This window comes from Felis catus, chromosome A3, assembly GCF_018350175.1.
Source record: "Felis catus isolate Fca126 chromosome A3, F.catus_Fca126_mat1.0, whole genome shotgun sequence".
NCBI lineage: Eukaryota > Metazoa > Chordata > Mammalia > Carnivora > Felidae > Felis > Felis catus.
In genome coordinates, this window is record NC_058370.1 from 73,204,732 (window position 1) to 73,218,331 (window position 13,600).

General features: G+C 45.0%; 1 protein-coding gene across 4 annotated transcripts in view; it reads left to right on the forward strand.

Annotated features, from left to right (window-relative positions):
* Positions 1-13,600, forward strand: part of SPTBN1 (spectrin beta, non-erythrocytic 1) — a 199,863-nt gene that overhangs the window by 119,290 nt on the left and 66,973 nt on the right. For all 4 annotated transcript variants that reach the window (XM_023251677.2, XM_023251678.2, XM_023251679.2 and 1 more), the window contains one exon: positions 7,201-7,352. In XM_023251677.2, coding sequence (XP_023107445.1) covers positions 7,201-7,352 — 152 coding nt within the window. The remainder of the gene's footprint in view (positions 1-7,200; positions 7,353-13,600) is intronic.

Below are 13,600 nucleotides of genomic sequence, written 5' to 3' on the forward strand. Positions count from 1 at the left end.
AAATACATCTTGAAGTCATTCTCCTGGCAACTGATCCTGTACTACTTTTGTTATTTTTTTGACTTTCGATTTTGACTGAGACACAGAATTCTGCATACAGTAGGTGCCTCATAAAGACTGGAACTTGTTAATACTCTGACCTTCTGATTGATTAGTCATTACTCAGATAGATACAATAATGTCCATTCAAATAGCCAGCCATGGAGCAGTGTTCAAGGCATGATTGCTTCATCGCCTCCTTTTGATTTCTTCTCAACTTCTGTCCTTGTTTCTCCATTCCTACTGTGAACCCACATCTACATTTAACGTAGCTGAGTCTGTACAAAGAAAAATTGTACATGATTGCCACCTCTTCCTTAAGATAGGCCACTATCTTAGCACACTTGAAGAAGATCCTGGGAAGAAAATATTCTTGTGTTATACCAGCAGGTTCAGACTATTTGAAAAGTAGAAGAAAGATCTATTCTCTGCAGCCAGGTATAAATCTAGTCTTTGGGGGAATACTGCATGGGTCATTTGCTAGTTCCTGTTTCTGTGTTTCCCTTATTTTCCATCCAGAAATGTTCCATGCCTTGAGGCCTTTCTTCATCCCTGGCTCCCATCCCTTTTCATAGCCAGAATTGTGGCATATGGTGAATATGATCGTGTTTAGCACTCCATGCACAGGGTGTTGCCGAAAGATGCTATACAATCATTTCCATAACACAATGCCCTTCTGTTCATCAAAGCTATTTCTATATCTTCTAGCTTAACTTATGCTAACACAGTGTTCATTTTTCTAGTTGTAGCAAATCCTCCAGAGTAAATAAATGTTGAAGCATTACAGTCTTATGGTATTGGTAGTAGCCATTCCCCAAAAAGCATGGAAGTCAGTTATGTGCTTCAAAGGGGCTGATGATGGAAAGGATAGTCACAGCCTTTTGGTTAAAATTAAGCAAGTATGGGGGCACCTGGGTGGTTCAGTTGATTAAACATCTGACTCTTGATTTCAGCTCCAGTCATGTTCTCAGCGGTCATGAGTTCAAGCCTGGCGTTTTGGAATATTCTCTCTGCCCTCCCCTGCTCGCACTTGCTTGCACGATCTTTCTCTCTCCTGCTCTCAAATTAATTAAATAATTAATTCATTAAAAATAAGCAAGTATGTTTCTCTGTTATAAATATTCCATCCCTTTTCAGTAAGCCATCTTCTGAAAATTTCAAGTTATTTATCAAAACCAAAAGACAGTGAATCTAGATACTTCAAGAAGGTATAGCCATGCATAATAATTGGTCTTAACTTGACTAAACAATGGAAGAGACTGAGCAACGCCCAGAGACACCCAGCATATGTCAGCTGTGCCTCTACTGGCTGGCATTGCAGAGCAGCCCTTGTCCTCACCAGGCCTTGAGCTTTGGTGGAGATACCTCTTGTGTTCCACCTCCCTGATAGAGTTGCTGTGCAGACAAAGTGCAAATTGCTGTTGGGATGCATGATGGTGTTACTGCAGACACACCATCTTGTCAAATTCTGTTTTCAAGAAAGGTCACCATAGTAGAATTTCACCTACAGTTCACTGCTTCTAGGGATTGCCTCTCACTCAAGGTTGGGTTTTCTCTTCTGCTTCTCAATAGTCCTCATTTTCTAGGTGGTTGGCTAATTTTTCTCTGTGTCTGTGCGGACAAAGACTTAGCTGGCTAGATCTCACCCGGAACCACTTCTGGTTCTGGGGGTCTGTTCTGAGGACATTTTGGTAGAATTGGTAGTTCTGGGAGGCTTATTTTGGGAGTCACTTTAGCCCTTTCCGACTCCTACTCCTGCACTGACATGTAGACTCACCACACCCCCTCCTGTGAGGGGCTGCTGGTTCTCTCTGCCCTTTCTTCACTTGGTTCACCACATTCCTGGTCTCTGGGCTGCTGACACTGCAGGTTGACTTCCACTGGTCGGTATGAGTTGATGCCAGGCTGCCAGAGGTGGTAGCGTCCTCGTCTACCACCTTGGTTTCCACTCTGCCTACCACATCATGATGCTCATTGCAAAGAGGCATCAATGAGGATTGCTTAACATGAAGGCCCTTATGTGGAGGAGTGAGGAGACCTATATTCTCTGTAGCTTTGTGGGTAGAGTGAGCCTTGCTGGGCCATAGAGACATATCTAGACTTGCTAGAGACACAGTTGGAGTTACCCAGTAATGGAGCAGACCCTTTGGCAAAATAAGGACTTAGGATGGTGAAATGGTGGGTGATTCTACATCTTGTATCATGGACACGTTTGTTTTTGTTTTAATGTTGTGCTAGAGGCATTATTACATGATTGAGAACCCAGGCTTTAGAGCCAGCCCATCTGGAAAGTTACTAATTCTACCTCATAGAGTGATTACAAGGATTGTAAAGCATGTAGATAGGTACCTGGGACACAGGAAGTCACATTAATGCTATTATTTTTTTAATAAAAAGGAAAGAAGCTGTTTTCTTCTGTATGACTGTTAACAACCTCTTGCCATGTACACATACAGAGTTCCCCCCGCCCTTCCCGAGATTTTTAAATAGCTGGCCCAGGTGTGGTAGAAGGGAATTTTTTGCTTTTAAAAAAGAGTGTTGTTTTAGATAACTTTCAAAGCCTTGTTCTACCCTGAGAGCATATGGCTCCATGATACTGGATCTCAGATGGTTTGAACTAATGAGAGTGCTGCTGTACTGGGGCAGTGCAGAAGAAGCTGATAGTTACAAGCCTGGCACTTTGCTGTGCACTTGACCTCCTCTCATCTAATGCTGGAGCGACCTTAGGTCAGTCCCTCTAAATAAATAAATGGTGGGGGTGGGAGGGGGATGAACAAATACCTGAGAGACACTCACTGGGAACAGAGCTATGGAAGTGCCTGTTCCTTAGAGGCAGCACTTACCAGGTTATGGGCAGGGCTAGGGCGGGTGGGGGGCACTGAACCTGCCCCAGTGTCAGGCTCAGACATCCGCAGATGCAGGCATGATTTGGCTTGGTTAACAGCACTACAAGGTCCTAAAAAGGTACAAGGAGAACAGAAATGGCTTGGGGTACAGAAATGCCCAGTGTCACACTGGGCCCTACCCTTTGGTTGTCCCGGAGGCAGACACAGCTGCTGCTGCTGCTGCTGCTGCTGCTGCTCTTTCTTACAAGGAAGCAGTAAGCAAGAGCTTTGTGGAATGAGTGGGGTTGAGGGTAGAGAATTTCTCCTGCTGCGGCCAACATGCAGACCATCGGGCTCATAAAACCTTGGGTGTAGGCTAAGAGAATAGTGAAATGAACAGCACCCCAAGTCAGGTGTCTCTCTGGGGAGTGCAGTCTGAGACACTACAAATGCCAACTCCTTTTGGCAGAAGACCAGAATGTGTACACCAGGATTTCCCAACCTGGATACTACTGACATTTTGAGCTGGATGATTCCTGTTGTGGGTGCTGTCCTGTGCACTGTAGGATGCTTACCAGGATCCCTGGCCTCTACTCACTAGTTGCCAGTGTAGCACCCACCCCCGGGCAGGACAATGTCTTCAGACATTGCTAAATGTCCCTTGGGGAGTTGAGAACTACTGCTCTAAATAACCAAATCAATATGGAGTTTGCAAGGGCTCCCTTTTCATGGTACCAGATTTGCCTCATACCCGTAGAGCTGAAATGGTCTCTCATTTCTCAGCTATTCCCACCACTTTCTCACACAGTTCTGGCACAGTGACAGCAGCTTGAGCTTGGAAACACGCCTCTGGACTGTCTTCCATCATCTGTGCCAAGGGCCTCCTGCTCCTCCTCAAGCAGTCATCTGGCTTAATCTGCCCCTGTCTCGTTGGGTTGTGAGTGCAGGGGTGATGTCATTGTGCCTTCCCAGGAAGGGTGGAACAAAGGACGGGGTCCCCAAGGACACACAGCCTCATCCTCAGCTAGGCTGCTGGGTAGATTTCTTTCCTTCCCTTTCCCTCCTTCCGGCCTCAGAAGTGTTTGTTGTTCACCAGGCCCTCCATTGTCAGAGGACACACTAAGCTGACTGGACTTTGTGTCTCACTGCTGAGCCCGTTTCCTGCCCCTCGTGTGTCATAAGAGTGTTGGTTGTGGTCCAGTCCTTGGATGGAATCTTCCATGTCTTTTCCAGAGCAGTGGCGCAAGCCAGAGGAACTTAGGCTTTATGTGACTCTTCTAGCACACTTATGTGATCTGGGGCCTGCTCTTTAGCTGTGTGGGGAGAGTAGAAAGAGGAAACAGGAGCGAGGACAAGAAAGCAAGGGCTTGTTCTTTTCCTTTTGTTTTTAAGTTCTCTTCATCTTCTTTTCCCCCTCCTTCCTGGAGTTTCTGGGGATGGAAGTAGCCCTCCTCACATAGATCCTCAGCCTGTTTTATTTCCATTCAGTTCTCTGCCCCACCTATGACCTCTCTGCCCACTTCAGGGGGAGGAGGGTCTGGGTTCGACTATAACTCCCAGAACTGGGTAGTGTGGGAGTGTACTTACTGTCTTGAGAAGCAAATCCTTCGAATCTCCTTGTTTGTAAGGGAACCTGTGAATTCAGAACCTGAAGGAAGCCAGGAGTGTTTTTGTAATGTGAGATTTATCTAAAAGAGTGACAGTTGGCTGAGGAACACCTTTGTGCTTGTTTATTTAGAAATACCATAATCTAAGCAGGTTTTCATTTTGATCTTGTTCCCTTGATAGGTTGGGTGTGGTAGTGACTTTGAGCCCAAACCCTTGAATAACAGCTTCGAAACCCATCAAGGGCTTTATTAAAGACATTTTTAACTCCAGTGTAGCACATAAAATGTATTAGAATTTTTTTAAAAAATTAGCTGTCCCTAAATACGTCTGAACCAGGAGTTACTTGCCATCTCTGAAATGTACTTAATGTCTATGTATTCTGCTTTGGACTTCCTCTTCGAAACAGCCAACCTTTGGCAAAAAATACAGATCCCTGTGTCAGTGTCTTGAAGTTGCCATCCATCATGATGATTGTGTGATTAATAATGCATGTGATCTTCTCTGTGTGACCTATCATGATGTTATTGGTACAACTCCTTTTTCATCTGCAACTGTGCCCCTTACTACCGTTTTCTTGTTCCCCCAATCCTGCCCTTTCTGATCCTTTCTTTTGGGTTGGCTTTTGTCCCTTAAAAAGGCCCTCTTTTCTGCTGGACGGACTGTTCCTTTAGGGAAAGGCTGGGCAGGGAGGAGCTGCTCATTGCAGCAGGTGGCCAGCCGCCTCACCTGCCAGGCTGGCAGCAGTACAGGCTTGTCCTGTGTTGTCTCTGCCTGGCCCCCTTCCTGTGGAGGGATGGCTGGAGGCCTCAGCAAAGCCTTCCAGGCAGACTCCCGGGATATTCCGGCCAGGCCGGGAACCCAGTATCTCCAGGCCACCAGATACATGCCCTTGTCCACAAGGGTGGCTTTTTAGTTGTCACCAAGTGGTGGCGAAATACATAAAAATTATTGGGGTCTGCTCCCTTTTTTGTAGATTAATGCATAGACATCTTGGTGGGTTAGGGCTTACACTGGAAGGAGTAGATCTTGGGTCCTTTTGACGCAAATTTATGCTACAGAACCAGAAGTGGGGTGAGTAACTGGCAAAAGGGTATCTCTGTAGAAAACAGTCAGTGAATATGAATGTGTACAGGGCATGTTATGTGGATCTCTGTTGAAGGTTTCAACAGCCTGTTGGGCTGATATGTCTAGAGTTTTAGGCTTTGAATTGGACAAAACTTGATCACTGAGGCTTGAAAAACTTAGCGTTGTTTCCTAGATGACTTGGATGTACTACTACTATGCTTTAGACCATAAACTAGCAGTTGCCTTTTTTTTTTTTAACGTTTATTATTTTCAGAGAGAGAGAATGTATGTGTACTCATGAGTAGGAGGAGGAGCAAAGAGAGAGGGAGAGGCAGAATCCCAAGAGAGGGAGAATCCCAAGCAGGCGCTGTGTCATAAACACAGAACCCGTTGTGGGGCTCCATCCCAGGAACCATGAGGTCATAACCTGAGTGGAAATCAAGAATTGGATACTCAACTGACTGAGCCACTCAGGTGCCCCTAGCAGTTGCCTTTTCAACTAATGGTTGTAGTTTGGAGATTACAGCTGTCCACTCCTCTTATAGAAGGGGACACTGAACACAGTATCTCAGCACATTTTTGGTGAAACCTTGGGCCCAGGCCCTGCTCTCCCAGTGCCTGGCCAGATCTCTTTGTACCTTACCACATTGACTGCCATTTTCTCTGTTGTTCCTGGGTGTGTGATTTAGCAGGTGAGAGGGTCATTGCAGATCAAGGTCATGAGTGAATTTGTCTTCTTTTTTTTTTTTTTTTTTTTTAAGTTTATTTTAATTTTAAGAGTGAGAGAGCATTTGAGGCACCTGGGTGGCTCAGTCGGTTGAGTATCCTACTTCGGCTCAGGTCATGATCTCACAGCTCGTGAGTTTGAGCCCCTTGTCAGACTCTGTGCTGACAGCTCGGAGCCTGGAGCCTGCTTCAGATTCTGTGCCTCCCTCTCTCTCTGCCCCAACCCACTCACATTCTGTCTCTGTCTCTCTCAAAAATAAATAAACATTAAAAAAAATTTTTAAAAAAGTGAGAGAGCATGAGTGGGGAAGGGGCAGAGAGAGAGGAAGAGAATGGATCCCCAGGAAGCTCCACGCTGTCAGCCTGGAGCCCAATGCAGGGCTCTATCCCGTGAACCGTGAGATCATGGCCTGAGCCGAAACCAAGATTCGGACGCTTAACCGACTAAGCCACCCAGGCACCCCGTATCTTCTGATCCTTTGTATATGAGAGAAGCAGTTTCTTGCTTTAGCTTTTTTACCCCATGTCCCTCCCTGTACTGTGTGCTTCCCTAATACTCACCTTTTGAAGGAACAATAGTAGTTGTAACATACACATTAGAAACTTTACCGAATGTTATGCTATGGGGCAGGGCTGCACAGGACCCCACTGTGATCTGCTGTATCCTCTTGACTCTTCAACAGAGATGAGAGAAAATGAAATGAATGAGAGCAAGAATATTCTGCTGGTGGTACACGTAGGGGCTCAGATGTTCAAGGATTGTATGATTCTTACATTCCTCAAGCGTTTATCATGCTTCAGAGAAGCTAAGTAGCAGTTTCAGTTAGAGTTGAGTTTTCCTGTTCTTCCTTTGGCTGGGCTCTTGTGACCCTGCTAGCACAAAGCTGCTGTTGCCATGCTGTGATTGATGGTAAAACGAGCTCTCTTCTGCTTGCAGATGAGCGTGAAGCTGTGCAGAAGAAGACCTTCACCAAGTGGGTCAATTCCCACCTCGCCCGGGTGTCCTGCCGGATCACAGACCTGTACACTGACCTTCGAGATGGACGGATGCTCATCAAGCTACTGGAAGTTCTCTCTGGAGAGAGGCTGGTAAGTGGGAATGTTATTAAGTGACTTTGCATCATAGGCCGGAAAATGTTTTTGAAAAATCAAGTGTGGACTTGTGTTTTCTAATGAATTTTGCAGTTAATGACTAATATTTTTGAGAACGAGAATCTGGATAGGTGAGATGAGTATGTTGGGAAAAGCTCCTGTGTACCATTGTGAGTCTGGGTGATATTCTTGAACTGTAATAAAGCAGCCTCCTTCTGGTAATTTGTGAGGTTACTACCCTTGGTCTGAAAGATCTTGGCTGGTGTCCCCTGTTAAACTGGGCACAGCACTGGAAATGGAAGGGCCAGACGTAGGCACTGGCTCCAGGATGAATCTGTATCCCACAAGATCATGGAATAATTTTAAATCTGTTTCTTATTGATTCCCTGGAAAATCTGAGCTGCTGTTACAAGGTGGCAGGAATTGAATTCAGTAGTCTTTGATGTTTTTTGCTTTCTTCCCTGCATACTTCATATTTTGGGGGTGGAAGGAGAGGCTGGTGTTTTGTCATCTTGGAAACTCAGCTTCTGATGAATTCACTGTGCCTTTTTGGGCAGGGGAATTGTCAGCCTACAGTGAAAATTCTCTTCCCATTTTGTTTCTCAGAGCTACTCTGGCTTTCTGTGATGTGACTTTTGTTTATGAACCATAAACCAGTCACTGTAACTGACCCAACAGGTTTTGTCTCGCCTTGGTTTGAAAATAGATGCTATATTGTACCAGAACACATGTAGTTCCATAGGTGGTGGTGGGACAGAGCCAAAAACTGACGCCCAGGGATAGAGTCCCACATCTGTAGTGACATCACCAGGAAAATATGATGCTGGTGGTTGGCAGGGCTGCCAGAAAGCCTTATTTTTAACTTGAGCTCCACCCTGTAACTTGACAGCCGCATGGGTCTGTATGCAGACCGACCCACACACCTCTGACCACAGGCAAGGGGCTAAGGTTGTACCTTGCTCTATTATTAGCCTGCCAACAGAATTGCCTCTTGAGCCTGGGTGAAGACACAGAGTTTTCTCTCTCGCATTCCTACGTTCAAGAACAGAGCCCTTTAAAAGATAGTGAGGCAAGCCCTATCTCATCTGTAGTGAGTTTTGTCTGTGTGCTTTGTTCCCCAAGCATGCAGGTCTTGTTACCTCATCTTTGAGAGTTTGTGGGTCAAGCTAAACTAGAGAACTAAACTCAAGCTAAACTTGAGCTTCTGTTCCAGCCCATGATGGCTGCCTCACAAGTGGTATATAGGGTAGGAGTTGGGGCAGTTGGGTTCGTATGGAGGGGATGTAAGACCCCTCATTTATTGCATTTTAATTTTTTTTATTATTTTTTTTAATGTTTATTTTTGAGAGAGAGAGAGAGAGAGAGAGAGAGAGAGAGAGAGAGAGCGAGCAAGCGAGCCAGGGAGGGGCAGAGAGAGGGAGACACTGAATCTGAAGCAGGCTCCAGGTTCTGAGCTGTCAGCACAGAGCCTGATGCGGGGCTTGAACTCACTAACTGTGAGATCAAGACCTGAGCGGAAATTGGATGCTTAACTGAGCCTCCCAGGCGCCCCTTGACTTGTTTTTTGAAGTGAGCCTGTGTGAGAACCTAGGATAGAATTACCATGATATGCACCTTTAAATATAGTTTTTGGTTTTGGTTTTGTTTTTCCTGTTTATTTTTTTGTTCATATTTTGAATTTATTTTTTTAAGTAGGCTCCACGCCCTATGTGGGGCTTGAACTCACAACCCTGAGATCAAGAATTGAGTGCTCTACTGATTGAGCCAGCCAGGCACTCCCTCCCCTTTTTTAAAATTTTATTTTTAAGTGATCTCTACACTCAACATGGGGCTTAAAGTCACGACCCCAAGATCAAGAGTTGCATGTTCTGACTGAGCCAGCCAGGCACTCCTAAATTTCACTTTTGTAACCAGACATTTCCCCCTACTTCTCAGACTTTTTTCCCCCCTTCTTCAATGTTTAACTTAGTATGATTATTTTATTTCATTTTATTTTATTTTTTATTTTTTATTTTTTGGAATGTTGTTTGGAAAGTAGCTAAAAAATCATTAAAGGTCATATGGATGAAAATTAACTTGAACTTTTATTTTGGTTCCAGTAGGGTCGAGTCTTCCAGGCTCTAGGGAGCAAAGTATTCACCTTTGAAGGTCCATGGTTCTTTAATACCAAGAAGATCGTGTCCTTGATAATGTCCACATAATAAATGGGATCAGTCCCATTGCCATTTATTCTGAACAGGGCAACAAAAACTTTACTAGGGAAAAAGAAAGCAACCAGCAAAGCATAATTCTTAGTTATGTGTGGGTCCCACTCCTCTCTTTATTTGCTGTTAGCAATACTTTTTTTCTTCTTCTTTTTCTTTTTCTTCTTCCATTATTCTTTTTCTTTTTCTTGCAGTCATCCAGAGGCCTAGGAGAGTAGGAATGGGGAAAAACAGAAAATGGGAGCCATTTCCAACCTCTTAGGCAGTCAGTGCTAGATATGGTGTTTAGCAATGACATACCCCTTTGTGAAGCCCCAAGTGCCTTGAGTTCTTTCATTATCTGTTCCTCACAGCCAACCCTGATTATAGGTTGGGCAGTCTGATTAATCTTCTTACTCCAAAAATAAGGGTACCATAGATAGAGTGAGCTAAGACTCTTGTTCATTCGAACTGAGACTTTTTAGCCTGTTTGGCCCCATGGTTTATTTGTTTCATGGAACTTTCTGGACGGGACGCAAACTACTCTCTGCTCTTGGCTGCGGAGGCTGCCAGGGACTCAAGTTAGAGACCCTCCCTGCAGCAGATGACCTCTCTGAGGTCTGGCCCCAAAGAATCCTTGCATATTCAGAGTACAGAACTAATGAGTTGTGGTTAGAGCTTCCAGGCTTGGGTAAATTCTTGTCCACAGCTAAATGTGTATGGTCAGATAGCATTTAGCGAGCTCTGGGCTTTCTGCGCCAGTGGTCCCAAACCCTGGGTAACATTTTTGCCCTCTGTCTGGGCCTATATCTCAGTCAGCATTTTAGCCCCAGCCTTACCATCAGGTTGACGGTGGGTAACAGATGAATATAGGAGGAACTAGAGTATTTAAATGTAATAGATCTATGGAGCCAGTTCATCCTTCTTTACAAAGGAGAAAGTTTGATTTTTATTGAGTAAAGTTCAGAGAAACAACAGCTCCAGATAATTCTTACCCTAACCCCATCCTGCATTTTGACTCAATAAAATTTGAGTTACATTTGAACATTCGGGTTATCAAGGCACTTGACTCTGCTGTATTGGGAGCGTCAAGAGAGCAGAAATCCCTTTCTTTGGTCAAGGCTTGGACAGAATCCATGTCTGGAAATGTCCCTTTGTTTGCCTTAAATATGTCAGCCTGTGGAGCATTGAGGAAACTTTGAGACTGAACTAGGAAGCTTCTCTTACTTGGGTGGGATTGGGTTGATGACAAAGAAAACCATTTTTTTCCTCAATATCTTACTCTGAAATGACAGTGGCTTATAGCTCTTCATAAAGGCGTTGCTTTAAAATTCCCTTAAAAATACAGACCCACCCTTAACTTTAACATCACCTGAGCAGATAAATGCTGTGAGCACAGAAGCTGTGCCAGTCATTCTGTCAGTGGTCCCAGATCTTAGGGCCTCAGGAGTAATGCTGTCAGGCTTGGACTTTGGTGAAGTGGGGCCCACGGGTCATAACCCAGGGTTGAAGCTTGCCTGTGCCTTCCCCCTTTCCTCCATGGGCCTCAGCAGTGAGGGATGGTTCTAAGTAAGACTGCCAGCTTTCTGCCCGGTTCCTGCCACATAGGGCACTCACCTCTGACCCAGAGAGGACAAGGTTTTCTTAACACCTCTGCCTGCCATTTCCAATAGCAGATATCACTGGTTTTTGCTTGCCTGTTGTGTTTTCCTGATATTCGGTCTTCTTACTCTGTTAATCAGTGTCAAAGAAGAGAAAGCAACAACAACAAAAAGGATTTTTTTTTTCTTTGCCACCGTTAACTCCAGAACAGGCTGAGCTAGGTGAGGAAGATAGATTTACCACGAGATTTGTTAAGCCTTAAATCCCACATTGAACTGCTCTGAGTGAGTTTTGCATAAAGCCTTCGTTAGGAGAGCCATACTGGCATGTATTGTTGAAATGGGATTTTGTGGACTGGCCACAGAACCTACCTGTTGTTTGTAATATTGTTTGTTTGGGAGTATTTGCTTTTGTTCTAAATATGGCCACAGAAGAAAGCACCATTAAGTTGCAGTCTAAATGCACAAATGCAAAGAGCGAATTAATAGTAATAGGTACATATGATCAGTACCAAGTGAATGGTCCCAGAGTCCTAGAGTTCAGAAGGGGAAACCAGCCTTTTGGATGGCTTATCAAGAAGCCATAGCAAGTGGGTGGGGTTTCATCGGGATCCGGGAGGAGGGGTTTAGGTTTAGATGGCCCGAGGAGATAAGGGTCAGATGTCTGCTGTGAGGGAGAGTGAAGGAGCAAGTTTGGCAGTGGGCATTAGGAAGGAACTGGTGTAGGAAAGTATCCTGGCTAAATTGGGGATTGTTTTTGGAAAGAGTGATGATGGTAACTTGAGGGTCTGTTGCTTTTAGTTTGTACTGTCACATGCATGATCTCACTGAGTTCTCACAGTCTAATGAAGTGGACAGTTAGGCTTTATGAAAGAAATAGGCAGAGGTGACCAGGATCTTGCCCAAGGCCAGTATCACTAGTAAGTAACAGAACGTGGACTCCAGTCCATTCTCCTGTTTATATTGGTGCCTTCCTTTCCCTCTGAGCCCTGCTAAAGGGAAATGTTCACTGGGAGAGGGCCCAGCCAGTGAGGAGCCAGGCAGGACCTAATGGAACACAGTGTGTTGTTTCTTGATTGATTTGAATTGGACGAGAATCATCTATACTCTTATTAAAGCTAAAACTTGACTGGGGACTTAGGGTGAAGTGAGTTGGGCTGTGTATTGTATTAGAGGAGACTGGAATAAATGCTTCCCATCCCACCATCTGTATTAAGTAGAGCCTTTTGCGTGTGATGGAACCATTTGTGATTAAAAGAAAGACAGGGGCACCTGGGTAGCTCAGTCGGTTGGACGTCTGACTCTGGATTTCGGCTCAGGTCATGATCTCACAGTCATAGGATCGAACCTGCATCAAGGCCCTGTGCTGAGCATGGAACCTGCTTGGGAGGATTCTCTCTCCCTCTCTTTCTTCGCCTCTCCCCCACTTAGACTCTCTCTCTCAAAGAAATAAACATTAAAAAAAAAAAAAAAAGGCAAAGACATAAGTGTCAGTCACAGTGGTAGGTGGAGACCAGTTAGTGTGTTTTCTCCATTTCCTCTTCAACTGAACAAGAGACTAGGAGGCATGTTAGTAAGCCTTGCAACCTCTAACATATACATTCTGTTTTATAGCTGGAAGTTCATCCCTTCATACTAAGAAAAAGCAACCGGCCAGGCCATCCAGCTAGTGTGTGGCAGATAGAGGCCTAGAGTCTGCTTCTTCCACTTCCCAGGGCTGGTTCTCTGGTCACACTGCAACCCTTGGAGAGCTGTTGCTCCAGGTGGCTTCAAGGTGACTTTGGAAACCCATGGAAAGTATCTGAGGAAGTAGGGGTTACCAGGGTGGAACAGCATGGCCCAGCTCCCAGGGGGCCTCCCAAACACCCTGCCAGAAACCCTCCCTTATGTTTTCCTCTTTTGTTCAAGGAGGTGAAATTGCTCTAGGAAACATTTGTTTTCTCTTTTCTATCTCTAGACGCTGCCATTGTGATTATTCTGTAGTTCTGCAAATCCTGATGCCCTGCAGGGTATAATAGATTCAAACTCAAGGACGGGCAGACAGTGGAGGCAGAGTGGTGGCCTGGACACCATCCAGCTCCTTTGTTCTTTAAAGGCATTGGGTCCACTCAGGCAGATTTGCCCAAGGCCATACCGCTTCTCAGAGGCAGAGCTTGGATAAGTTGCTCTAATAAGCAATTAGAATTGTGTTGTCAGATGCTAGAGGTGGTTCTTTAGCCCTGTAATTTCTTCTCCTTACTTGGAGTCTGAAAAAAGATGGGTCTGGGGTGAAATGTAGGATGGAGCTGTGGTTGAAGATTTGGGACTAGAAGGGACCTTGGGAAGGGAAACAGGAAAAGTGCCTGCAAAATACAGGAACATGGGCCTTGTTGTGGGAGGAGCAGGAAAGCTTATTTTTTAAAGTTTACTTATTTTTGAGAGAGAGTGGGAGGGAGGGAGGGGGAAAGAGAGAGAGAGAAAG